Below are 27,503 nucleotides of genomic sequence, written 5' to 3' on the forward strand. Positions count from 1 at the left end.
TATCAGTCTTCACCATAGAAGACACAAAAAATATTCCAACGCTGGATAAACAGGGGGCGGTAGGAATGGAGGAGCTAAATACTATTAAGATCACCAAGGAGGTGGTATTAGGGAAATTAATGAGACTGAAGGAGGATAAATCCCCTGGGCCTGATGGATTACATCCAAGGGTCTTGAGGGAGATAGCGGTGGGGATTGTGGATGCATTGGTGATAATTTTCCAAAACTCCCTGGAGGCAGGAACGGTCCCAGTGGATTGGAAAATGGCCAATGTAACACCTATATTTAAAAAAGGAAGTAAACAGAAGGCGGGTAACTATAGACCGGTTAGTCTAACATCGGTGGTGGGTAAAATGTTAGAGACAATTATTAAAGAAACACTAACGGGGCACTTGGATAAACATGACTTCATCGGACAGAACCAGCATGGTTTTGTGAAGGGGAAGTCCTGTTTAACGAATCTGCTCGAATTCTTTGAGGAAGTAACAACCCGGGTGGATAAAGGGGAACCGGTGGATGTGGTATACTTGGACTTCCAAAAGGCTTTTGACAAGGTGCCACATAAGAGACTATTGCTAAAAATAAAAAATTATGGGATTGGGGGTAATATATTATCATGGGTAGAGGATTGGCTAACAAATAGGAAGCAGAGAGTGGGGATAAATGGTTCATACTCGGGATGGCAACCGGTAACTAGCGGGGTTCCGCAAGGGTCGGTGCTGGGACCCCAGTTGTTCACAATTTATATAAATGATTTGGAGGAGGGAACCAAGTGTAATATATCAAAATTTGCGGACGATACAAAAATGGGAGGAAAAGTAGGGGATGAGGAGGATAGGAAGAGTCTGCAAAAGGATATAGATAAGCTAGGTGAGTGGGCAACAACTTGGCAGATGAAATTTAATACTAATAAATGTGAAGTCATTCACTTTTGGAAAAAAAATGATAGGGCAAGTTATTTTCTAAATGAGGAGGAGCTGCGTTGTAATGCAACGCAAAGGGATCTAGGGGTATTAGTACATGAATCACTAAAAGTTAGTATGCAGGTGCAGCAAGCAATCAGGAAGGCCAATGGAGTTTTGGCCTTTATTGCTAGGGGGATTGAGTATAAAAACACGGAGGTCTTGCTGCAGCTGTACACAGTATTAGTGAGACCACATTTGGAATACTGTGTACAGTTCTGGGGTCCATACTTAAGAAAGGATGTACTAGCCCTGGAGGCAGTGCAGCGAAGGTTTACAAGATTAATTCCTGCAATGAGGGGATTGACATATGAGGAAAGGTTAAGTAGGCTGGAACTCTACTCTTTGGAGTTTAGAAGAATGAGAGGCGATCTCATTGAAACATATAAGATCGTGAGGGGCCTTGATCGGGTGGATGCACCGAGGATGTTCCCAATGATCGGGGAAACTAGAACTAGAGGACATAGTTGCAGAATAAGGGGGGGCTCTTTTAAAACTGAGATGAGGAAGAACTTCTTCACCCAGAGGGTGGTTAATTTATGGAATTCACTGCCCCAGGGAGCAGTGGAAGCAGAAACTTTAAATATATTTAAGACTAAAATAGATGGTTTTTTAGCTGCCAAGGGGATAAGGGGCTACGGGGAGAGGGCAGGGATATGGACCTAGGTATGGTTAGTATAGTAAGACCTGAGTGATCTCCTGGACAAGTGTCGATCGCCTGGATTGGGGTCGGAGAGGAATTTCCCGGATTTTTTTCCCGAATTGGACCTGGGTTTTTATCCGGTTTTTTGCCTCCCCCGGGAGATCACGAGGTTCTTGGGGTGGAGAGGGGTGATAGCGGTATAAAGGGGAGGGTAGTGTCTTGTGTTCTGTGTCTTGTGTCTACTGTTTGTGGGTAAGTGTGTCTGTTTAGTGTTCAGCCATGAGCGAATGGCAGTGCGGGCTCGACGGACCTGGTGGTCTACTCTCGCACCTACTTTCTATGTTTCTATGTTAAGTAGAGAAACCGTATTGAGTCCTGACAATGCAAATATATGAATAGAAACGTCTCAAAGGTACTGACATTAGCTAGCATCTGTAATCAGAGCTGCATTAACATATCCCTTAGTTAGAGTTGCTAGCTCCTGCTGAAGAAGCCATTTGTAGAAGTGCTGGTCAATAAGGAATAAATTTGCATTTATATGGTGCGTTTCTCAACCTCAGAGAGTCTCAAAGTAGTATATTTTTTTTAATGTAATAATATAGTGGAAAGTAGCAGTCAAAGTGTGTGTGTATTTCTGGTACAGGCACAGACGTTTGAATACCAGATTTACAATCATAAGATTCATTAGATTCATAAGATTCATAAGTCTTTGGAGCAGAATTAGACCATTCAGCCAATCAAGTTTACGGCACCGTTCAAACATGGCCGATCTATCTCACCCTCTCAACCCAATTCTACTGCCTTCTCCCCATAACCCCTGACACCCGTAGTAATCAAGAATATCTCTATCTCTGCCTTAAAAATATCCATTGACTTGACCTCCACAGCCTTCCGTGGCATTGAATTCCACATATTCATCACCCTCTGATGAATGAAATTCCTCCTCATCTCCTTCCGAAAGGTACGTCCTTTTATTCCGAGGCTATAATCTCTGGTCCTAGACTCTCCCACCGGTGGAAACATCCTCCCCGCGTCCACTCGATCCAGGCCTTTCACTTTTCAGGTCTATCACCAGAGACAGGTCGATGATCGAGGAAATGTGAGTTAAATCCCACCACAGCAGTTGGACATTTATATTCAGTTGAAGACAGACACAAAAAGCTGGAGTAACTCAGCGGGGCAGAGAGCATCGCTGGAGAGAAAGAATGGGTGATGTTTCGGGACGACACCCTTCATCAAACTTCAGACTGAAGAAGGGTCTCGACCCGAAACATCACCCATTCCTTCTCTCCAGAAATGCTGCCTGTCCCGCTGAGTTAAGCCCCTGTCCCACTTAGGAAACCGGAACGGAAATCTCTGGAGACTTTGCGCCCCACCCAAGGTTTCCGTGCGGTTCCCGGAGGTTGCAGATGGTTGCCGGAGGTTGCAGGTAGTGGAAGCAGGTAGGGAGACTGACAAAACCTCCGGGAACCTCCGGGAACCGCACGGAAACCTTGGGTGGGGCGCAAAGTCTTCAGAGGTTTCCGTTCAGGTTTCCTAAGTGGGACAGGGGCATACTCTAGCTTTTTGTGTCTATCTTTAGTTTAATCCAGCATCTGCAGTTCTTTCTTACACATTTAAATTCAGCTAATTAAATTCTGGAATTAACAATATTTACAGCCATAATGCTGGCCATGGAACTATTGGCTTGACCTGACTGTCTTTGAACAGTCTGACTTATGTGAGAACAGGGCTCTCTCTTCGATCCTTTATTGTGCTCTGAAATGCCTTAACAAGCCACTCAGCTAAAGAATAATTAGGGATGGGAACTGAACGCTGACCTTTCTGATAATGCCCAGAGCAGATCAATGAATGAATTATGGGTGAGTACATAAACTGGATACAAAGTTGGCTTGCTGGTAGGAAAGCCGAGGGTGGTAGTGGAGGACAGATTTAAGATTGGAGAACTGTAAGCCGTGATGTGCCACAGGGATCGGGGCTGGCCTCTTTATTGTTCAATAATGATTATATGATACATTTGGGTCAAGGAAAGAGCGTTCACGTCGCGGCCCTGTTTCCACCAATCTTTCCACCACCACGCACAAGAGGCACAAGAAGCACAAGACAGACACCATTGTATGCAGATGCCGAAAGGTGTGTTCAGCTCCGGCTGAACAACTTCTAATCCTGTGTGTGGACTCGATAAGAAGATATGACACATTAATGATTCGGAAGGGAATATGGATGGCATGATTAAAAGGTTTGCAGATAACACTAAAACTGGGCGTAGAGTGGACAGCGAGGTTACAACAAAATCTACACCAATTGGGGAAACGGGCACGGAAATGTCTTCTGGAACATAACTCAAACGTACATGTGGGGAGGTAAACCAGGCCACGACCCAGGCAGAGAGTTCCAGGGCCCTGTGCAGTGCTGCTGAACTTTCAAGGCCTTGCAGTACAAATACATAGTTCCATGAAAGTGTCAACATATGTAGACAGAGTAGTGAAGAAGACACTATGCTTGCCTTCATCAGCTGAGGCTTTGATTATTGGAGTAGGGACATCGGTTACAGTTATACAAATCTTTAATTAAGCCGTAGCTGGAAATACTATGTGCAGTTCAGGTCGCCATGTGATCGGATGGATGTGATTAAGTTGGAAAAGGTACAGAACAGGTTCACGGGAGTTTAGCCTGGCTTGACTCGTGAGGAAAGACTGGATAGAAACATAGAAACATAGAAATTAGATGCAGGAGTAGGCCATTCGGCCCTTCGAGCCTGCACCGCCATTCAATATGATCATGGCTGATCATCCAACTCAGTATCCCGTACCTGCCTTCTCTCCATACCCTCTGATCCCCTTAGCCACAAGGGCCACATCTAACTCCCTCTTAAATATAGCCAATGAACTGGCCTCGACTACCCTCTGTGGCAGGGAGTTCCAGAGATTCACCACTCTCTGTGTGAAAAAAGTTCTTCTCATCTCGGTTTTAAAGGATTTCCCCCTTATCCTTAAGCTGTGACCCCTTGTCCTGGACTTCCCCAACATCGGAAGCAATCTTCCTGCATCTAGCCTGTCCAACCCCTTAAGAATTTTGTAAGTTTCTATAAGAACCCCTCTCAATCTCCTAAATTCTAGAGAGTATAAACCAAGTATATCCAGTCTTTCTTCATAAGACAGTCCTGACATCCCAGGAATCAGTCTGGTGAACCTTCTCTGCACTCCCTCTATGGCAATAATGTCCTTCCTCAGGCTGAGACTGATAGTCCTGATAGGCTGAGACTGTTTTCCTGGAGTGAAAGAATTGAAGGGAGACCTTTACAGGGGTTTATAAAATAATGAGGGCCGTAGATAGGGTACTTAGTCACAATCCTTTTCTTAGGGTGGAGGTGTCTAAAAGTAGAAGGCGTAGACTTAAGGTGAGAGGGGAAAGATTGAAAGTGGACTTGAGGGGGCAAGTTTATCAGACAGAGGGCAATGGGTGCATGGAACGAGCTGCCAGAGGAGATGGTGGAGGCAGCTACGATTACAATGTAACGTAATAAAATATAATGGGGCAGGTGCGTGGATGGGAAAGATTTAGAGACATACGGTCCAAACTCAGGAAAATGGGATTAGCCTAGATGGGCATCTTGGTCTGTAACAGAGAAACATAGAAAATAGGTGCAGGAGGAGGCCATTCAGCCCGTCGAGCCAGCACCGCCATTCATTGTGATCATGGCTGATCGTCCCCTATCAATAACCCGTGCCTGCCTTCTCCCCATATCCCTTGACTCCACTAGCCCTTAGAGCTCTATCTAACTCTCTCTTAAATCCATCCAATGACTCCCCTTTATTCTAAGACTGTGGCCCCTGGTTCTGGACTCACCCAACATTGGGAACATTTTTCCTGCATCTAGCTTGCCTAGTCCTTTTATAATTTTATATGTTTCTATAAGATCCCCACTCATCCTTCTAAACTCCAGTGAATACAAGCCTAGTCTTTTCAATCTTTCCTCATATGACAGTCCCGCCATCCCAGGGATCAATCTCGTGAACCTGTAGAAACAAGGAACTGCAGATGTTGGTTTACAAAGGACACAAAGTGCTGGAGTAACTTAGGGTGTCAGGTAGCATCTCTGGAGAACATGGATAGGTGACATTTCAGATCAAGACTCGACTCAAAAAGTCACCTATCCATGTTCTCCAGAAATGCTGCCTGACCTGATGAGTTACTCCAGTACTTTATGGCACCTAGGTGTGTCTGTTTCTATGCTGTATAACTCTATGAACCTGTGAAATTCCATGAAAATAAGTCTCAGGCACAGAAGCTAGTTACCAAATGTTCCAAATTGTTCTCAGTTCTGACTCTATTTCTCTTCCCACAGGCCTGGCCTGACCTGCTGAATATTCCCACAACTTCTGTCTTTATTTTAGATTTCCGGAATCTGCAGTTTTTAAATTTTGGTTGAGGCATCAGTATTGGGCTGGATGCCTGGTTCTTCGTGGTGTAGAATTGGAGAGAATCGTGGTGAAATGTGGTTGGACAGGGTCAAATTTATAATTTTTGTTTAGTTTATAGATACAGTGCCCACCGAGTCCGCCCCGACCAGCGATCCCTGTACACTTGTACTATCCCACAGACTGGGGACAATTTACAATCTTACCAAAGCCAAATAACCTACAAACCCACACATCTTTTGAATGTGGGAGGAAACCGGAGCACCCGGCAAAAACCCACGCGGTCACGGGGAGAACGTACAAACTCGGTACAGACTGAACCTGTAGTCAGGATCGAACCCAGGTCTCTGCCGCTGCAACTCTACCGCTCCGTGCCACCCTTAATGTTTCAACAAAAATCTGACAAAACTAGATAGTTTAAATTTGAGGCCTTAATTTCTGGTTCTGAACTACATTGCAAAACATTTAATTTAGATACGAGTGAAGGGGAAAAGGAAATTAAGAAGCTGCATGGAGTGAGTGTGAGCTAGAAAGAGCCAATAATGGACTTGGCAATGTTTACTGAATGACAGGAGCATCAAGGTTGCATCAATGATCAGTCAGAAATGATCTTAAAACACATTTAAGCACACATTCTGAAGACAGCAATTTGCATTTCTGTCCTGATGTCAACATCTTGCAACGTCTTAAGGTGCTTCAAAGCAAAAGAGCTACTCAGATAGTTGACCACCAAAAGCTTTGGTCAAAGAAATAAGTTTTAAGAGCCATTTTAAAAAGAATGGGCAATTAAAAAAAATACAATGGGAAGAAGAGGTCTCTCTGTCCCTCAGGCTTGCTTCACCACACAAGATCATGACTGATCTTCTTAGAGTCATAGAGTCTTACAGCATGGAAACAGGACCTTCAGCCAAACTTACCCACACCAGCCAACATGTCCCAGCTACACTAGTCCCACCTGCCCATGTACCTGTCTAATTGTTTCTTCCCTAGTATCACTTTCCTGTACTGTTCCATGTTCCTCTAACAACTGGAGATCTATTGACCTTTAAATGCAACCAATAACTGAGCCTCCTCGGGCCCTGCAGTGTAGAAAATTCCAAAGATATGTCCGTAAGAACTCCATCTACACTTCACGCTGCCTCGGAAAAGTAGCCATTATAATCATCGCTGTCTTTCCCACCTCTCCCCTCTCTTGTCAGCAATAGATACAAAAGCTTAAAAACAGGTACCACCAGATTCAAGAACATCTTCCCCACTGCTATGGACTATTGAACAGATGTTTGGAATTAATTCCTGATCTTCCAATCTACATCATTATGGCCCTTGCACTTTTTTAAATCTGCAGTTGTGCTCATGCATGATATGATCTACCTGGATAGCATGTAAAACAAAGTACACAAAAAAGCTGGAGAAACTCAGCGGGTGCAGCAGCATCTATGGAGCGAAGGAAATAGGCAACGTTTCGGGCCGAAACCCTTCTTCAGACTGATCGGGGGTGGGAGGGGCGGGGACAAGAAAGGAAAAAGGAGGAGGAGCCCGAAGGCTGGGGGATGGGAGGAGACAGCAGGGGGACTGAGGAAGGGGAGGAGACAGCAAGGACTAACAAAATTGGGAGAATTCAATGTTCATGCCCCCAGGATGCAGACTCCCCAAGCGGAATATGAGGTGCTGTTCCTCCAATTTCCGGTGCTGCTCGCTCTGGCCATGGAGAAGACCCAGGACAGGGAGGTCGGAGATGGAGTGGGAGGGGGAGATGAAGTGCTGAGCCACCGGGAGGTCAGCTTGGTTATTGCGGACCGAGCGTAGGTGTTCGGCGAAACGATCGCCCAACCTCCGCTTGGTCTCACCGATATAGATCTGCTGACATCTAGAGCAGCGGATGCAATAGATGAGGTTGGAGGAGATGCAGGTAAACCTCTGTCGCACCTGGAACGACTGCTTGGGTCCTTGAACGGAGTCGAGGGGGGAGGTAAAGGGACAGATGTTGCATCTCTTGCGGTTGCAAGGGAAAGTGCCCGGGGAGGGGGTGGTACGAGAGGGAAGGGAAGAATTGACAAGGGAGTTATGGAGGGAGCGGTCTTTGGGAGGAGATGGGAAGATGTGGCGAGTGGTGGGGTCACGTTGGAGGTGGCGAAACTGACGGAGGATTACTTTTTGTATGTGACGGCTGGTGGGGTGAAAGGTGAGGACTAGGGGGACTCTGCCCTTGTTGCGAGTGGGGGGATGGGGAGAGAGAGCAGTGTTGCGGGGTATGGAAGAGACCCTGGTGCGAGCCTCATCTATGGTGGAGGAGGGGAACCCCCGTTCCCTGAATAGTGTTTAGCTGAATGTCAATACACGTGTCAATAATAAACCAATACCAACACCAAATCCTTGAAGGCATTTCTCCTCATTTCAGTTCCAAAAAAACGTACTCCTTATTTTGAGACTAGGAATCCTAGTTCTAAACTCCTCATCCAGAGGAAACACCTTCCCCATATCTACCCATCGAACCCCTTCCGTTTTATTTTTGTATTTTAATGGGGTTACTTCTCATTGTTCTAAACTTTAGAGAATAGAGGCATAGCCTTCGCAATCTCTCCTTTAAAGGATAGATCCACAACCCCAGGAGCTGGTCTGATAATTCTTCACTGGAGTCCCTCTGCAGCAAGTGTGTCCATTTTGGATAAAGAAACCAAAACTGTGCACGATAATCCAGATAATCTAATTCCCTGCACTCTTACACGCAAATCCGCTGGCAAGATAAATTACTGAGAAATTTGGACAATGACTCACTTTTTTCCAATCCTTCAGGTTTTGATTGTTCCCACCATTATTAATGCCTAAATGTGCCTACTTCATTTTACAAGGGTGTACTTTGGGCTTTGTCCACAAATAATAATTTGGTTCAGGTCATGTCTAAAGGATAGGAAAGGTTTAGATGGTTATGGGGCAAATGTGTGCAAATGGGACTAGCTAAAATGAGGCATCTTGTTCGGCATGGACAAGTTGGGCCGAAGGGCCTGTTTCCGTGCTGTATAACCCCAAGACTCTAAAGGATTAACAGCTGCAATTTAACATCACTGTGTATTCCCAACATGTGAACACAGGTCACGTTCATAAAGGATCTGCAACAAAAATCTGGGTGTGTATACTAACAGGGGCAGCACGGTGGTGCAGCAGGAGAGTTGCTGCCTTACAGCACAGGAGACCCAAGTTCAATCCTGACTACTGGTGCTGTCTGTATGAAGCTTGTACGTTCTCCCAGTGACCTACGTGGGTTTTCTCCGGGTACTCTGGTATCCTCCCACATTCCAAAGATGTACAGGTGTTTACATTAATTGGCTTCAGTAAAAATGGTAAAATTGTCCATGATGTGTATGATAGTTTTCAAGAATCGTTTTCAAGAGAGAGTTAGATTTAGCTCTTTGGGCTAGCAGAATCAAGGGATATGGGGGGAAAGCAGGAACGGGGTACTGATTTTGGATGATCACCCATGATCATATTGAATGGCGGTGCTGGCTCGAGGGGCCAAATGGCCTACTCCTGCACCTATTTTCTGTTTCTATAGTACTAGTATACGAGGATCGTTGGCGCGGACTGGATGGACCGAAGGGCCTGTTTCCGCACTGTATCTCTGAAACTAAAACTAAAGTACACTGAATTGGATTTTTGAAAAATTGTTACTGTGTAATACACAAATCGTTCACTTTCCGATAGAATTTCTAGTGCAATGTTAATAAACTAAGTGAATGTATCAGGCTCTCACAAATGGGTTTTCAACTAATTGAGTGTGAGAATATCCATTTGGGTTGAAAAGGATAAAAGGGCATACTCTTTAATTGGGGAAAAGATAGAGGCAGTGGAAACAGGAGTCCAACTACTTAAGGTTATTAAAATGATAGTTATATTAAAAAAAATTAAAAGGCTAATGTAAAGCTGATCTGGATTACGATGAGTGTGAAGTAATGTTGCAGTTATACCAAAGAACACATCTGATTACACTCCCAGACACCAAAGTTTAGGAATGATGTACTTTCCTTGGAAGGATTCCAGCATTGATTTATTAGTGGGGGGGGGGGAGAGAGAGAGACTCAACGTTTCAGGTCAATTACTTTTCATCAGAACTGGAAAGTGTTGGGAAACAATTATAGAGCATCATCATTTTCACCCAGAGTAGAGGAATCAAGAATCTTATAAGATACAGATTCTAACCAAGATTCAGGAATCTTATCGAAACATGTAAAATATTTCAGGATTGGACAGGCTAGAGGCAGGAAAAATGTTCCCGATGTTCGGGGAGTGCAGAACCAGGGGCCACCGTTTTAAGAATAAGGGATAGGCCGTTTAGGACTGAGATGAGGAAAAACTTTTTCACCCAGAGAGTTGAGAATCTGTGGAATTATCTGACACAGAAGGCCGTGGAGGTCAATTGACTGGATGTTTTTAAGAGAGAGTTAGATTTAGCTCTTAGGGCTAACGGAATCAAGGGATATGGGGGAAAAAAACGGGAACAGGGTACTGATTTTGGATGATCAGCCATGATCATATTGAATGGCGGTGCTGGCTCGAAGGGCCGAATGGCTTGCTCCTGCACCTATTTTCTATGTTTCTAACGACAGGACATTGGTTTAAGGTGAGAATGGAAAGATTTAAGAGAAACTTAACGGGTAACTTTTTTTCACACATAGGATGGTGGGTATACGGAATGAGCTGCCAGAGGAGGTCCAGAGGACGTATTTGAGGCAGGTACTCATTTAAAAGGCATTTGGACAGGTACTGTAAATAGATAGCAAAGGTTTAGAGGAACATGGATCAAATGCAGGCAGGTAGGACTAACTTAGAGGGGTCATCTTACTTTAGACTGTAGACTTTAGAGATATAGCATGAAAACAGGCCCTTCAGCCAACCAAGTCCACACCAACCAGCGATCCCCATACCTTTAAACACACACACACACACTAGGGAAAATCTACAATTTTACGGAAGCCAATTAGCCTACATACCTGTATGCCTTTGGAATGTGGGGGGAAATCTTAGCACCCGGAGAAAACCCACGTGGACACAGAGAAAGTACAAACTCCTTACAGACAGCGCCCCTAGTCAGGATCAAACCAGGGCCTCTGGCACAGTAACTTTACCGCTACACCACTGTGCCACCCCTGTAACATAGGCCAGTTGGGCTGAATGGCCTATTTCCATGCTGTATGACTCTCTGACTCCAAACGAACAGCACGGGAACATTCCTACCATAGCTGCGGCCAGACCCGCTGAGTTCCGCTTGCAATTTGAGTTGTGCCAAATAGGTGTTTGGTTTAGTTTAGTTTAGTGATACAGCGTGGAAACATGCCCTTCGGCCCACCGCGTCCGCGCTGACCAGCGATCACCCCCGTACACTAACGCTATCCTACACACACTAGGGACAGTTTACAATTGTACCAAGCCAATTAACCTACAAACCTGTACATCTTTGGAGTGTTGGATGAAACCGGAGACCCCAGGAGAAAACCTACGCAGATCACAGGGAGAACATACAAACTCCGCGCAGGCAGCAACCGTAGTCAGGAACGAACCCGGGTCTCTGGCGCTGTAAGGCAGCAACGTTACCGGTGCACTGTGTTCTATCTGTTGAAATCTGCACCAGAGCAGAAACCATCAATTTGATTCACACTATGTGATATCAAAAGGTGCTGAGAGCATTGGAGGCAACAGAGGCAATGGCACTAGATAACTTCCCAGCTGTGGTACTGAAGGCCTCACACCACAGTAAGCTGTACCTCTCCATGGTTAAAATAAGTTGGTTGGGACATGGACACTGAAAAATGTAATTAAGAGAGAAAACACCAGATGTTCCATGTAGAAACAAAGAACTGCAGATGCTGGTTTATACGAAAGATTGACACAAAGTGCTGAAGTAACTCAGCGGGTCGGACAGCATCCCTGGAGAAAACGGATGGATGACGTTTCGGGTGGGGACCCTTCTTCAGTATCTCTGGAGTAAAAGGATGGGTGAGTAAGATCGTCCCGTCAACGGAAGGTTAGAGGCCCCCGACCGCTGGAGGACAAAGAAGGGAGAGATTGGACTTTCTTTTCGCCTTCCATCACAGTGAGGAATGCGGAGGAGTCACTGTGGTGGATGTTCATGTTACAATGTATTTTGTGTGTTCTGTTGCTTTTTATTGGTGTGATTGTATGGCAACTCAAATTCCTTGTAAGTTGCAAAACAAACTTGGCTAATAAAGTATGATTATGATTATAGAAACATAGAAAATAGGTACAGGAGGAGGCCATTCGGCCCCTCGAGCCAGCACCGCCATTCATTGTGATCATGGCTGATCGTCCCCTATCAATAACCCGTGCCTGCCTTCTTCCCATATCCCTTGATTCCACTAGCCCCTAGAGCTCTATCTAAATCTCTCTTAAATCCATCCAGTGATTTGGCCTCCACTGCCCTCTGTGGCAGGGAATTCCACAAACTATGATTATGATATTTTGGGTGGGGACCCTTCCTCTGTATCTCTGGAGTAAAAGGATGGGTGATGTTTCGGGTTAGTGTCACGCATATATAGGAAGAGTTTGTAGAAGGGCGGAACAAATAGAGACAAGGCGAGAAGAAATTAGTTCTGTGGGACAAGTATAAGCTGGAATAATGGGTCCATCTGGACAGTCCTGCTAGTGGATCCCGGGGAGGAGGTAGACGAGGTTAGTTGGGAGACAGTGTGATGGGAAGCTATTGCTCTCCCAAGGAGAAGAGGTCAGTGACAGTCCGGGAGACAGTGATAATGGCAGAGGATGGGGTGATGAGGTGTCTGAAAATTGACATTGGTCTCTCTACAGTGGAGGACACTTTGCTAAACAACAACAGATGTTGAAAACCAAACACAACTGCATATTCTGTGAACCTAAGATAAAAACTGAAAATGCTGGAAATAACTAACGGTGGAAAGAGTTAACATATCAGATTAAAGATCCTATGTCAGAACTGGCAAAATGTCAGACTTGCTCAGAGCAGTAGGTCTGTTGACTATTTTGGGATTGCTCCTTCAAGAGCAGTGGGCCGTAGATTTGGGATGGTGGGTTACAGGGATTCAGGAAAGTGTAACAATCCGAATATAAGAAAATAGAAGCAGGGAAAGACCATTCCGGTCTCCTCTGATGTATCAGTTCCTCCAAACTTATAATGTTGCTTTGAATCAGTGTCCTTGATTGGAGTCTTTCTTCAAGGCTGTTTTCCAACAATATGCTGCTTTATTGAGATACTGTTTCAATTCTGGGGACCAGCCCAGTTTTCCAGACCTCTTTGCAATGAAGTTTACATTTTATCTGTTTGCTTTCTTTATCTGTTAGCCTTCTCCGAGCTAACAATGATCTATTCTACATTTTCCTTAGTCTTTTACACACCTTACACTTGCTTATCTCTGTATCTCCCTCTCCAATGACTCAGTCTGAAGAAGGGTCTCGACGCGAAACATCACCCATTCCTTCTATCCAGAGATGCTGCCTGTCCCGCTGAGTTACTCCAGCGATTTGTTGTCTATCTTCACTTCAATGCTGAGAGCTATGTTCTGCACACTGTGTCTTCTCCTCTGCTCTATCTGTTATACTTGAATTTGACGATTGTATTTATGTGTAGCATTATCTTCAATAGCATGAAAAACAAAGGTTTTCACTGTACGTAGGTACAGGTGACAATAATACTAAATACAATTATACTAACTGTAAAACTAATACTAATACAATAAATCTAAACCTAGATACGTTGATTATTAATGTCTAAAATGTAAAAAGTTTCACTATCACATAAGGTTCATTTATTGTCACATACAGTGAAATTTCACTGGCCAGGTTAGTCATACAATTTTTTTTTAAAGCAACAGACTCAAAAAACACATTTTAACATAAACATCCACCACAGTGGCTCCTACACATTCCTCACCGTGATGGAAGGCGAAATTCATCTCCTCAGAGAGTTAAGTGGAAGGCAATAAATAAGTAGTAGAACTCAGTACTTACAGAGGATACAGGGACAATTAAAGTGTTTAAGATTGATGCTGATCTTAAGTAAGGGTATCAAAGAAGTATGGCATTAGACCATTCAGTCCCTTAATATAATTCCACCAGTCAGCTAGATCAGAGTTGATCTATTTCTCGATCCCATTAACTAGCCTTAGTTGCACCACCCTTACTACACCAGGCTAATGGAAATCTATCACTTTCAGTGCTTACATTTTCATCAGATTCCCGGTCTTTTGGAGATGAGCTTTCCAAATCCCCACATGGACCCAGAGGTGCTTTCAGATTTTCCGATTTCACTTCAATTTATTGTTTATTGTCACGTGTAGCAAGGTGCAGCGAAAAGCTTATGTTGTGTGCTAACCAGTCAACAGAAAGACAATCTTCTGTCCTCATCACTGTACAGTCCCACTCTCAGTTCAAGATAATGCCCGCTCAGTCTAATCTCTTTCACCAGTGGGGAAAATTAAAGCACATGGTAATGGGGGTAGGGTATTGACATGGATAGAGAACTGGTTGGCAGACAGGAAGCAAAGAGTAGGAATTAACGGGTCCTTTCCAGAATGGAAGGCAGTGACTAGTGGGGTGCCGCAAGGCTCAGTGCTGGAACCCCAGTTGTTTACACTATATATTAACGATTTAGACGAGGGAATTAAATGTAACATTTCTAAAGTTTGCGGATAACACAAAGCTAGGTGGCAGTGTGAGCTGCGAAGAGGATGATATGAGGCTGCAGGGTGATTTGGATTGGTTGGGTGAGTGGGCAGAAGCATGGCAGAGGCAGTGTAATGTGGATAAATGTGAAGTTATCCACTTTGGTGGCAAGAACAGGAAGGCAGATTATTATCTGAATGGTGTTAGATTAGTAGAAGGGGAGGTGCAACGAGACCTGGGTGTCCTTGTACACCAGTCACTGAAAGTAAGCATGCAGGTACAGCAGGCAGTGAAGAAAGCCAATGACATGTTGGTCTTCATTGTGAGAGGAGTTCAAGTTCAAGTTCAAGTGAGTTTATTGTCATGTGTCCCTGATAGGACAATGAAATTCTTGCTTTGCTTCAGCTCACAGAACATAGTAGGCATTTACTACAAAACAGATCAGTGTGTTTAGGAGCAAGGAGGTCCTACTGCAGTTGTACAGGGCCCTGGTGAGACCGCACCTGGAGTATTGTGTGCAATTTTGGTCTCTTAATTTGAGGAAGGACATTATTGCTATTGAGGGAGTGCAGCGTAGGTTCACCAGATTAATTCCTGGTATGGCGGGACTGACGTATGATGAAAGAATGGGTCGATTGGGCTTGTATTCGCTGGAATTTAGAGGATGAGAGGGAATCTTATAGAAGCCTATAAAATTCTTAGAGGATTGGACAGGGTAGATGCAGGAAAAATGTTTCCGATGTTGGGGGAGTCCAGAACAAGGGATCACAGTTTAAGAATAAGGAGTAGGCCATTTAGGACTGAGATGAGGAAAAACTTATTTACCCAGAGAGTTGTGATTCTGTGGAATTCTCTGCCACAGAAGGCAGTGGAGGCCAATTCACTGGATGTCTTCAAGAGAGAGTTAGATTTAGCTCATAGGGCTAAGGGAATCAAGGGATATGGGGGGAAAGCTGGAAGGGCTGAATGGCCTACTTCTGCACCTAGATTCTATGTTTCTAGGTTTCTCTCTGTTTACTATATTGAATTATTTTTAGCAATACAGCACAGTTGCAATACTGACACTTGCCCAACGGTGTGGAAAATTGCCCAGGTGTGCTGCACTCACATATAGCAGAACATGTCCAATATGTCTGATCACTGCCCAACGTTAACCCTCAATCATCTGCAAAGTGATGGTAGCTGCTGTTGACATTACTATCAAGCGCCACTTACTGAACAATAACACCTTCACACACGCTCACGATGGATTTAACCTTCAGACCTCATCGCACCCTTCATCCAAACAGGCACCACTGAGCTGAACTCCAGAGGTGAGATGAGAGAGACGTTGGTTTAGTTTAGTTTATTGTCACGTGTACTGAGGTACAGTGAAAAGCTTTTGCTGCGTGCTAACTGATCAGCGGAAAGACTATGCATGATTACAATCGAGCCATCCACAGATACATACATGATGAAGGAAGTAAAGTTTAGTGCAAGATAAAGTCCAGTAAAGTCCGATTAAAGGTTTCCTTGATGTAGATAATAGCTTAGGACCGCACTCCAGTTGTTGAGAGGATGCTTCAGTTAAGGCATCATTTGACCAAATGTACCACTGGGGCGCCCTAGTACAATTCAAGTCAATGGGCATCGAAGGGAAAACATTCCAGTGGTTGCAGTCATACCTCACATGAAAGAACGTGCATGTGGCTATTGGAAGTCAGTCAGCCCAGCTTCCTGAACATCACTGCAAGAGTTCATCAGAGCACTGCTATAAGTGTAACCATCTTCAGCTGCTTGGTCAATGACCTGTCTTCCCTCATGAGATCAGTAAAGAGGCTCACTGTTGATTTTGTACTGTTGAATACCTTAATACTCCCGGATGAAGCAACCCATCCCTACACATAGCAACACCTTGACAATACTCAATCACAGGCTGGTAAGTAGCAGGTAACATTCAAGCCATAACAGACCAGGCAATTGCCATCTCCAATAAGAGAGAGTCCAAGCACTGACCCTTGACTAGAAGACAAAGTCCTGGAGTAACACAGCAGGTCAGGCAGCATCTCTGGAGAACATGGATAGGCAACCGAAGATGTCCGAGGAAAGGTCCTGACCTGAAACGTCGCCCATCCATGTCCTACAGAGATGCTGACTAACCAGCTGAGTTACTCCAGCACTTTGTATTCCATGCAATATTACAGTTCCCTGTGTCTCAACCTGCCCTCAACATTCAGTGACATTACCATTTGCTGAATCCTCCTCCATCAATATCTTTGGAATGCTCAGAAATACAACTATAACAGCCACTAAAATACCAGAGCTGCTAGATCAAGTCAGAGGATGGATACATTGAAAAAAAACACTTTAAAGCCTTCAACGTGGCACTAGTCAGGAGCAGAAGTCGAATGGAATACTCTGTATTTGCCTGGAAGAAAACAGTCTTGACAACTATTGACACCATGCTGGACTTCCTGCCCAACTGACTGGATCCCCTTCCACCCCAGCATTCATTCCCTCCACCATGGTGGCAACCGTGTACACCATCTACAAAAGTCACGATTCAACAAACCCATAACCTCCACCACCAAGAAAGACAGTCGCAACAAGAGGATTGAAACTCCACCATCCACAGGTCTCCCTCCCCCAGTCACACATTATTCTGAATAGGTACTTCATTGCTGCTGGGTCTAACTCCTGAGACTCTCTACGTAACAGCCATTGAATATCTCACCAAGAGAATTGCAATGGCCCAAGTGACTAACCATCACATCCTCAAGGACCAGAAAGAGTAGCCAAACAATGCCTGACCAGAAATGTCCGTACCACTGCTAAAATAAATCATTTTATAGCTGCAGAAGGCTTTGGTAAGGCCACATTTGGAGCAAAAATGCCCATCGAGATGGTTGAATGGTTTTGAAAGTTCCAATCAGTTTCTCAAACTGAACGGAAGAATAGGCTTGAAGGTTACGTAACATATTCAATCCCGGCCTTCCCAATGTAGGAAGTAGAAGCAACAACAATCCTGTAAAATGTCATTCCTCTTTACTCAAAGTGAACCTTAATGCATTGCCACGTGCAGGAGAGGGGACAACACGTATCAAAATTGGCAACTTTGTAGTTTGTTTCAATTGGCTCTTCTTACCAAGGTGAAGTATAAGGAAAAAATCGACTTTTTAAAAACTTGAATAACGCAGAATAACTTTCTCTCTAAGGCTGCGAGTGAGCAAAAACGTTTGCAGAAATGTTAAAGCATTGAAAACAATTTGATTATAAACAAAAAGTGATCTTGGTAGAATGGAGCTGAGGCAACAGAGCTGACTGAGTACTAGTTACTGCTGAACTGGTACTCCTGCTTATTATAGATCATGTCGGGCTATTGACACATGGAACATGCTGCCACTCAATGCTGTGAAAGCTGTGTCAGTAGATTCTTTCGGCTTGTCTTGTTTCTGTTCCAGGAAATAACGTGCTAGCTGTGGGAATAGCCCTCTTGACTCTCTGAAGCATTGATGGGAAGGTAGCAGAGTACCTCTGAGTTTGGTAGACACAAAATGCTGGAGAAACTCAGCGGGTGAGGCAGCATCTATGGCGAGAAGGAATTGGCGACGTTTCGGGTCAAGACCCTTCTTCAGGGGTCTCTGAGTTTACTGGTCTTCTGTACTACTGTTTTTGTTGAATAGTTTCAGCTGCGATAAATCTATCTTAAAATCTTAATGCAAGCTCTTACTGTCATTGTTTCCTCTTACGCTAGTCCATCGATGGACGATAAGGGGGAATGGTGACCATTATTGCCAATTATAACGTCGGCACAGCAGCATGGTGGGGGTGGGAGATTGCAACCTTCACGTGGTCCACCCTGTTTCGACTAATGCAATCAACCTGACGTGCACAAACAAAAGATCAAATAGAACAAGTTGACCTACAACTTTAGGCTGTGCACGCCATACGCAAGAAGAATTAGCAGCAGCACGGTGGAGCAGTGGTGGAGTTGCTGCTTAACACTACCATAGACCCAGGTTCGATCCCGACTACAGGTGCTTGTCTATACAGAGTTTGTACGTTGTCCCCGTGACCTGCGTGTGTTTTCTCAGAGATCTTCGGTTTCCTCCCACACTCCATAGACGTACAGGTTGTTAGGTTAATTGGCTTGGTATAAAATGTAAAATTGCCCATAGTGTTTAGGATAGTGTTAGTGTGCGGGGATCGCTGGTCAGTGCGGACTCCGTGGGCCGAAGGGCCTGTTTCCGTACTTTATCTCTAAACTAAACTAAACTAAACTAAACCGAGTGGGGTAGCAGAAACAAACAATTGCAGTTTCTGGTTAAAACACAAAGTGCTGGAGTAACTCAGCGAGTCAGGCAGCATCGCTGGAGAACATGGATAGGTGATGTTTCAGGCCGAGACCCTACTTCAGACTCGCAGTCCAGAACTGGGCCTGGAATTAAGGTGAGTTGACAGCCCCAGCCTGCTGGCAGCCGGGCGAGAGGCGAGGAGAGACGGAGGCAATGGTCGCTGCCCACACTGTCTCATGAATGCGGCATCTATCATCATGGATCCCAAATATCCAAGCCATACCCCTCTTCTCACTGCTACCATCAGCCAGGAGGCAAAGAAGCCTGAAATCACACCCGACGACTTCAGGAACTGCTACTTTCCTAAAACTACCAGGTTCTTGAATCGACCCACACAGCCGTAATCCTATCCTGACAACGGAACACTATAGCCCATCTCCTGGACTATCATGGACTTGTTTCTTTGATCTAATTATATTTTTGCACTAAATGTCTTGTTTTTTGCGCAATCTTCTTTCTTTTAAAATTTGATGTGTAATTTATGTTGAATTGATGTATTATGTAGAGTTTTCCTGAGTCTATGTACCTGCAATGCTGCTGCAATGAAACTCGTCACCTAAACTGTCATCCTTTACAACAAACATTCCCAAATCCTGAGTGGGAGAGTCTTGGACCAGAGACCATAGCCTCAGAATAAAAAGATGTACCTTTAGAAAAGAGATGAGGATGAATTTCTTTAGTCAGCGGGTGGTGAATCTGTGGAATTCATTGCCACAGACGGCGGTGGAGGCCAAGTCAGTGGATATTTTGAAGGCAGATTGACATTCTGGATTAATACAGGTGTCAGGGGTTATGGGGAGGAGGCAGGAAAATGAATCTGATAGGGAGAGATAGACCAGCCATGATTAAATGGCGGAGTAGCCTGGATGGATTGAATGGCCCAATTCTTCTATAACTTATGAACTAATGAGCACTTAATTAAGAGCAGAAAATGGTGGGAACACACCTTAGATTTGCTTACAATCACAATAAGAAAATAAGTAAGAGACACAGGCACACTTACAAAGCTAACCCCAGCCATAATCTAAAACTAATTTGATTACCTACAGAAACCTACAGGGTTACTTAGAGATCTATTTTATATAAGCGTAAACTCATAATTAATCGGACAAAGAGTAGTCCATTCAGCCCCTTGAACTAGCTCTGCCACTCAGTGAGATCATGGGCTGAGCTAAAATTCCTCAAGTCTCTCCCTCAATCCATGTTTCCGTTCCTGATAAAATATCTGCCTAACTCAGCATCGGATATATTCAAGAGTCCAGCATTCACACCATTCTGGAATTTCTGGCATATTTCATTCTTCTTCATGAACATAACTTTCTGATTTACAATATTTGTTCTCGAAGTTCAGTGGATATGAACGCTTAACATAATGAATTGAGCACACGTTATACAAAACAGGTATTCTTAGAATAACAATTGAAGAACAACTGATGAACAACTCAGAATAACAACTCAGAAGCAGGGTCCAGACCTGAAACATCACCCATCCAGCTCTTTGTGGCTATCTTCGGTATATACCATCTGCAGTTCATTTCTACACAATAACACAGTTATGCCAGGGAACGACAGGATTTAGATCAAAAGTGAATAGTATTTCCCAGTGGCAACACACAAGCTGTCACAAGGCTATCAGAACGTACAGAGGACACATTAATATTCTGATCACTGAAGCAACCTACTGCAACGAGAGATCAGTCCTGAACTACTATCTACCTCATCGGGGACCCTCGGACTATCTTTGATCGGACTTTACTGGCTTTACATGGCACTAAATGTTATTCCCTTATCATGTACACTGCAAATGGCTCGATTGTAATCATGTATTGTCTTTCCGCTGGCTGGTTAGGTTTTTTACTGTACCTCGGTACACGTGATAATAAACTAAACTCAACTAATCATTGTGACCAGTTGTGTTGCCACCCTGAAGTACTGTCCACCTCTGGATGACTACTTGCCCCTTTCGTTCTATAAGTATTCAAGAAATGTCGCAATTATCCATCATCGTATCTGTTTATTAAACCCCTTGTGAACGCTGCCTGTACAAGGTTTCACACTGGCATCAACATATTTAAACATGTAATTAAATAGATGCCTAATCTATGCAATTCCTCGTATTTTAAAGTGGAGATTGATAGGTTCTTGATTAGTACGGGTGTCAAAGGTTGTGGGGAGAAGGCAGGAGAATGGGGTTGAGATGGAAAGGTAGATCAGCCATGATTCAATGGCATAGGTTTGATGGGCCAAATGACCTAATTCTCTTCCAGTGACTGAAAAACTTAAAAAACAAACTAATACAGTTGGCATCTGTGGAAAAAGAAAAAGAGTTGATATCTTAGGCCACTGACTTGAATACTCTATAACTTACATTGATACAGAGAGACATAGACAATAGGTGCAGGAGTAGGCCATTCGTCCCTTCGAGCCAGCACTGCCATTCAATGTGATCATGGCTGATCATCCACAATCAGTACCCAGTTCCTGCCTTCTCCCCATACTCCTTGATTCCACTAGCCCATCTAACTCACTTTTGAATGCATCCAGCGAATCGGCCTCCACTGCCTTCTGAGGCAGAGAATTCCACAAATTCACAACTCTCTGTGAAAAGGTTTTTTCTCATCTCAGTTCTAAATGGCCTGCCCCTTATTCTTAAACTGTGGCCTCTGGTTCTGGACTCCCCAACATCGGGAACATTTCTAATGACAACAGTGTGTCTAATCCCTTAATAATTTCATATGTTTCTATAAGATACCCTCTCATCCTTCTAGATTCCAGTGAATACAAGCCTGGTCGCTCCATTCTTTCATCATATGGCAGTCCCAGCCATCATGGGAATTAATCTCGCAAAAGTTAATTATTTCTCTCTCTCCACAGATACAAGAGTGATCAAGTCATAGAGAGATACTGTACAGAAATATGTCCTTCCTCAAAATAAATCGACCTAGACCGTCAAACATCCACTTATGCTAATGCTCCTCCAACTCATTTTATCATCTTCACATTCCCACCAACTCCCCTCATGATTCTACAGCACCCAAAGTCAGGATCGAACCCAGGCCACTGGAACTATGAGGCAGCAACTCTACTAACTGTCCCACTGTTGTCTGCTGAGTGTTTCTACCATTTTCTGCTTGTATTTCAGATTTCTATCATTGGAGTCGCCCATCAGTCAAATCAAACCCTCCCTCAACTGTATCCACCTATCACTTGCATGGCTTTGTCCTGTCTCAACCCGAAACATTGCCTATCCATTTTCTCCAGAGATGCTGCCTGATTCGCTGAGCCACTCCAGCACTTTGAATTTTGCTCAAGATTCCCAGCACCTGCAGTCTCTTGTGGCTCTGTTAAAAATATGTATTGGCTCGGACATGCAGAGGTATTTGTATCTCAGAGGGGCCAAAGGCTGCATGCAAATTGTAAAGATGAGAAGGATAAAATTACAAATTACAAATTATTTAACTACTTCATTAGTGGATTCATGAGACATGGTATTAGCTAAAGGGCAGAGACATTTGAATAACAGTTGAATGAATATGGAAGTTGGGAAGTCATGTTGCAGTTATATAAGACCTTGGTGAGGCCGCATATAGAGTATTGTGTTCGGTTCTGGACACCATGCTAGGAGAAAGTTGTTACCACGTTGGAAAGGGGAGAGAGGAGATTTATGAGGTCGCGAGGGTCTGAGCTATAGGGAGTGGTTTAGGAGGCTGAGAATCTATTCCTTGCAGCGCAGGGGGATGAGCGGTAATCTTATCGAGGTGTATAAAATCATGAAAAGGGTAGATCAGGTAGATGCACTGAGTAGGGGAATCGAGAACCAGAGGACATAGGTTTAAGGTGAAGAGGAAAGGATTTAATAGGAATCTGAGGGATAACGTTATCACACAAAGAGTGGTGGGTGTATGGAACAAGCTGCCAGAGGAGGTATTGAGGCAGGTACTATCGCAACTTTTAAGAAACAATTAGATAGGTACATGGATAGGACAGGTTATGAGTGATATGGGCCAAACGCGGGCCTGTGGGACTAGTGTAGCTGGGACATGTTGGCCGGTGTGGGCACGTTGGGCCGAAGGGCCTGTTTACACGTTGTATCACTACGTGACCCTATGACACCTGTTTACCGGCAGTAGGGGAAAAGCAGCCAGGAGTATTTTGGATTGGATGATTGCAGACATATGGATGGATGAAATTTCAGAAGCAGCTGAGCAGAGGTGAGGGCAGAGCTGAATAACGGCAATAAATGTGTGTTATGCAGCACCTTCACATTGTAACATCATTCGTGATAGAGACCACTGCCTGGGATGATGGAGGGAGTGGATCTAACACCAGCTATCGATGGGGAATGGCATGAATAATTACGGGGGATACAATTGATGGAGAGAGCGAGGTAGGAATTCTTTCATCAAGCTGGCAACGAGCAATGTGTCTATTTTTTAAGTGCTTTACATGTCACTGTGTTTCTATATCAAAAGAAGCAGGACTTCAGATGGAATTAACATTACACGCTGTAAAAAAAAAAGCTTGAAACACTGGGGATGAGAGTTTAAAAAAAAACTGTATTTCAATACTGGAAGTTTTGCTGACATTTACAAACTGGTCGCTGTCTCATTCTCCCAAACTCCAAGATCGCCAGAGTCCCTTCGACAGACTAAAGACGCAGTGACTCTCTGTATATTGATCGAAATCAATGATTTTTACCAATGCCATCATTGCTGGCCCTGGTTTGTTCTGGCATTTCCCTACTTCCCTAGGCATCTCCCCTCTTGAATGAACGCGAGTAACACTGGCTCCACGATGCAGACCCCTGCTTCAACCTGATTTCATTAGTATCAAGGTAGACACAAAAAGCTGGAGTAACACAGCAAGTCAAACAGCATCTCTGGAGAAATGTCGTCCCGGTGAGTTTCATTGTCAGTACCTCGTTCTCACCCAGCTCACAGCTAACAATGGCTCATCTCAGTCTGAAGAAGGGTCTCGACCCGAAACGTCACCCATTCCTTCTCTCCATAGCTGCTGCCTCACCCGCTGAGTTCCTCCAACATTTTTGTCTGCTAACAATGGCCTGTTTCCCTTATCACCGTTACTATTTGTTTTGCATATCTTTCATTCATCTGTTCTATATCTCTCAATTTCATCGTATATATCTCTCGTTTTCCTTTCCCCTGATTCTCAGTCTGATGAAGGGTCTCCCCTCGAAACTTCACCCATGCATTTTCTCCACAGATGCTGCCTGACCCGCAGAGTTACTCCAGCTTCCTGTGTCTGTCTGTCTGTGTCAACCCTATAGTCACAATTTGCATCTGACTTAGGTAAACCATTTTATATGATTAATATTATACATAAGCCATATATAGATAAATAATTAGACCAAGATAAACGGCGTAGCACTAAACCATAGACTACTTTTAGACATAACAGACTCCACAGTCACAGAGCCTTAAATGGGAAAAAAAGTATCCTGTACTTCTGATGCGGGTCTCTTTAATACCGTGCAGAAAAGCACCGCTACTTTGACATTATCTATCGATTTTCTCTTACCTCGAAGAAGCTCACCCGGCTCATGGCTGCGGTTGTTCCCGGGCGTGAGGAGCCGGTTCCCTCGTGTGATCAGAGGGGTAAGTCCGGGTGCCCTGGGCTGGGCTGGGCTAGGTGACAGCTCGGTTGAGCTGAGGAAGCAGGAGCCGGAGCCTGGAGTGAGTGAGTGAAGCCTGGCACTGGGACCGCGCGTTGACCATCCACCTCCACCCCGAGCCCTTGGGAAACTCTATCCAGGGTGAAGCTAAGAACGAAATGTGACTTATGGCCAGGAACGGCAGAGCCATCGCTCACATCCACGGCTCAATGACTCCACGAGAATTTAGCGCAGTCTTCGATTCCCGCTGCCCTACAACGAGGGAAAATTGGAACTGCTTCTCGTAGCCCTCGGTCGGTCGCAACACCAGCTGTGTGATGGAAGGGGGAAGGAACTTGACCGCGAGAGGTCAACTTATTTTCAGTTTGAATCCCTGACCTCCCTTGTAGTAGAGGTCTGATGTTTAGATAAGGCTGTACTACCTGCAATCTCCCCTCTCCCTCTCACCCTCCCTGTTCCTCTCCCTGTTCCTCTCCCTGTTCCTCTCCCCCTCCCTCTCCTTATCCCTCTCCTTATCCCTCTCCTTATCCCTCTCCTTATCCCTCTCCTTATCCCTCTCCTTATCCCTCTCCTTATCCCTCTCCTTATCCCCCTCCCCCTCCCCCTCCCCCTCCCTCTCCCCCTCCCTCTCCCCCTCCCTCTACCTCTCCCTCTCCCCCCATTCCTCCCTCTCACTCTCACTCTCACTCTCCCTCTCCCTCTCCCTCTCCCTCCCTGCCTTTCTCTACGGGTGAGAAAGAGCAAAACATATAAATGCAGTTCAAGAAAAAATAATCAATCGAATGGTAAGGAGGAGAGGAGAGGAGAATAGGGAAGGGAAGGGGAGGGGAGGAGAGAAGAGGAGAAGAGAAGAAGGAAGAGAAAAGGAGACCAGAAGAGGGGAAGGAAGGAGAGGAGAAGAGACACTAAATACTGGAGTATCTCAGCAGGACAGGCAATATCTCTGGAGAGAAGGAATGGATGACGTTTTGGATCGAGACCCTTCTTCAGACTGAAAGGCACAGCAAAGGGAAGCGAGGGGTCTAAATGATGATGTGAAGAGATATCAAATAAATGAATGAAAGATATGCAAAAAAGTAACAATGATAAAGGAAACGGGTCATTGTTAGCTGTTTTCTAGGTGAGAACGAAAAGTTGGTGTGACAGGTGGGGGAGGGATGGAGAGAGAGGGAATGCAGGGGTTACATGAAGCTGAAAAAAAATCAATATTCATAGCCCTGGGTTGTAAGTGAAATATGACATGCTGTTCCTCCAATTTGTGTTAGGCCTCACTGACAATAGAGGAAGCCTAGACAGAAAGGTCAGTGTGGGAATGGGAAGGGGAATTAAAGTATTGGGCAACCGGGAGATCAGGTAGGTCCAGGTGGACTGAGTGAAGGTGTTCAGCGGAACGATCGCCCAGTCTACATTTTGTCTCGCCGATGTATAAGTGTCCACATCTTGAACGACAGAGACAGTTTATGAGGTTTGATGAGGTGAAACCTGAAGGAACTGTTGGGGTCCCTGGACAGATTTGAGGGAAGAGATATAGGGACTGGTGTTGCATCTCCTGCGGTTGCAGGGGAAGGTACCTGGGGAGGGGGTGGTTTGGGTGGTAAGGGATGAGTTAACCAGGGAGTTGTGGAGGGAACGGCCTCTGCGGAAAGCAGAAAGGGGTTGAGATAGGAAGATGTGACAGGTGGTGGGATCCCATTGGAGGTGGTGAAAATGTTGGAGGATTATGTGTTGAATGTAACAGCTGATGGGGTGGAAGGTGAGGACCAGGGGGACTCTATCCCTGTTGCGACTGGGGGGGGAGGGGGAGCAAGGGCAGAAATGTGGGGTACCGAGGAGACACGTGTCAGGGCCTCATCTATGATGGAAGAGGGGAACCCCCGTTTCCTAAAGAATGAGGACATCTCAGATGTCCTTGTATGGAGGGAAGAGAAGATGTGTATCCCTCAATGTCAACATCAAACTTGTACATAGGACAGAGTGTGGTGTACAGTTTGATGTGCCATGCAGACAATAACCTTCAGTCTATGCACCGCAGATTCACCCCACACCATCCCTTCCCACCAATACCATTTAATTTTTGTTTCAAATCATGATTCTGCACTTCTGTTTCTCTAGACTGACATATTAGCTTCTTCACGCATGCCTGTAACACACTCTGACCGTGTACTGTCACACCCTTAGTCACTTAAATTTTTCTCTCTTACATTCTATCTCAGACCTTCTCTATTATTCCCTTCCTCTGGATCTTAAAAGCCTCTTTATCTCCAACCATTACCCATTCTGATGAAAGTTCATCAATCGGAAACCACAAATTTATTTCCCTATTATGGTCTCCATATGTTGAACTATCATGGAGGTACAAGGAACTGTAGATGCTGGAATCCGATGTAGAACAAAAAGGGCTGGAATAACTCAACAGATCGGGTAACATGTGTAGGAAGGAACTGCAGATGCTGGTTTGCATAGACAATAGATAGATACACAGTAGGGTATTCGGCCCTTCTAGCCAGCACCGCCATTCAATGTGATCATGACTGATCAACCACAATCAGTACCCCGTTCCTGCCTTCTCCCCACATCCTTTGATTCTGCTAGCCCTAAGAGCTCTATCTAACTCTCTCTTGAATGCATCCAGTGAATCGGCCTCCACTGAATTCCACAAATTCAAAACTCTCTGCGTGAAAAAGTTTTTCCTCATCTCAGTTCTAAATGGCCTACCCCTTATTCTTAAACTGTGGCCCCTGGTTCTGGACTCCCCCAACATCGGGAACATGTTTCCTGCACCTAGCGTGTCCAATCCCTTAATAATTTTATATGTCTCTATAAGATCCCCTGTCATCTCATCCTCAAAACCTGCCCTGAGTGCCA

The 27,503-nt window shown here is 44.7% G+C and overlaps 1 protein-coding gene across 1 annotated transcript in view; it reads right to left on the reverse strand.

Moving 5' to 3' along the window:
- LOC116977977 (very-long-chain enoyl-CoA reductase-like) overlaps window positions 1-24,943 on the reverse strand; it is an 84,754-nt gene extending 59,811 nt beyond the window's left edge. The window contains exon 1 of the mRNA XM_033028919.1: window positions 24,545-24,943. Within this exon, the coding sequence (XP_032884810.1) occupies window positions 24,545-24,568 (24 nt within the window). The 5' untranslated portion in view covers window positions 24,569-24,943. The remainder of the gene's footprint in view (window positions 1-24,544) is intronic.
- Between the last annotated feature and the right edge of the window lie 2,560 nt (window positions 24,944-27,503).

This window comes from Amblyraja radiata, chromosome 10 (assembly GCF_010909765.2).
Source record: "Amblyraja radiata isolate CabotCenter1 chromosome 10, sAmbRad1.1.pri, whole genome shotgun sequence".
In the NCBI taxonomy this organism is placed as follows: Eukaryota; Metazoa; Chordata; class Chondrichthyes; order Rajiformes; family Rajidae; genus Amblyraja; species Amblyraja radiata.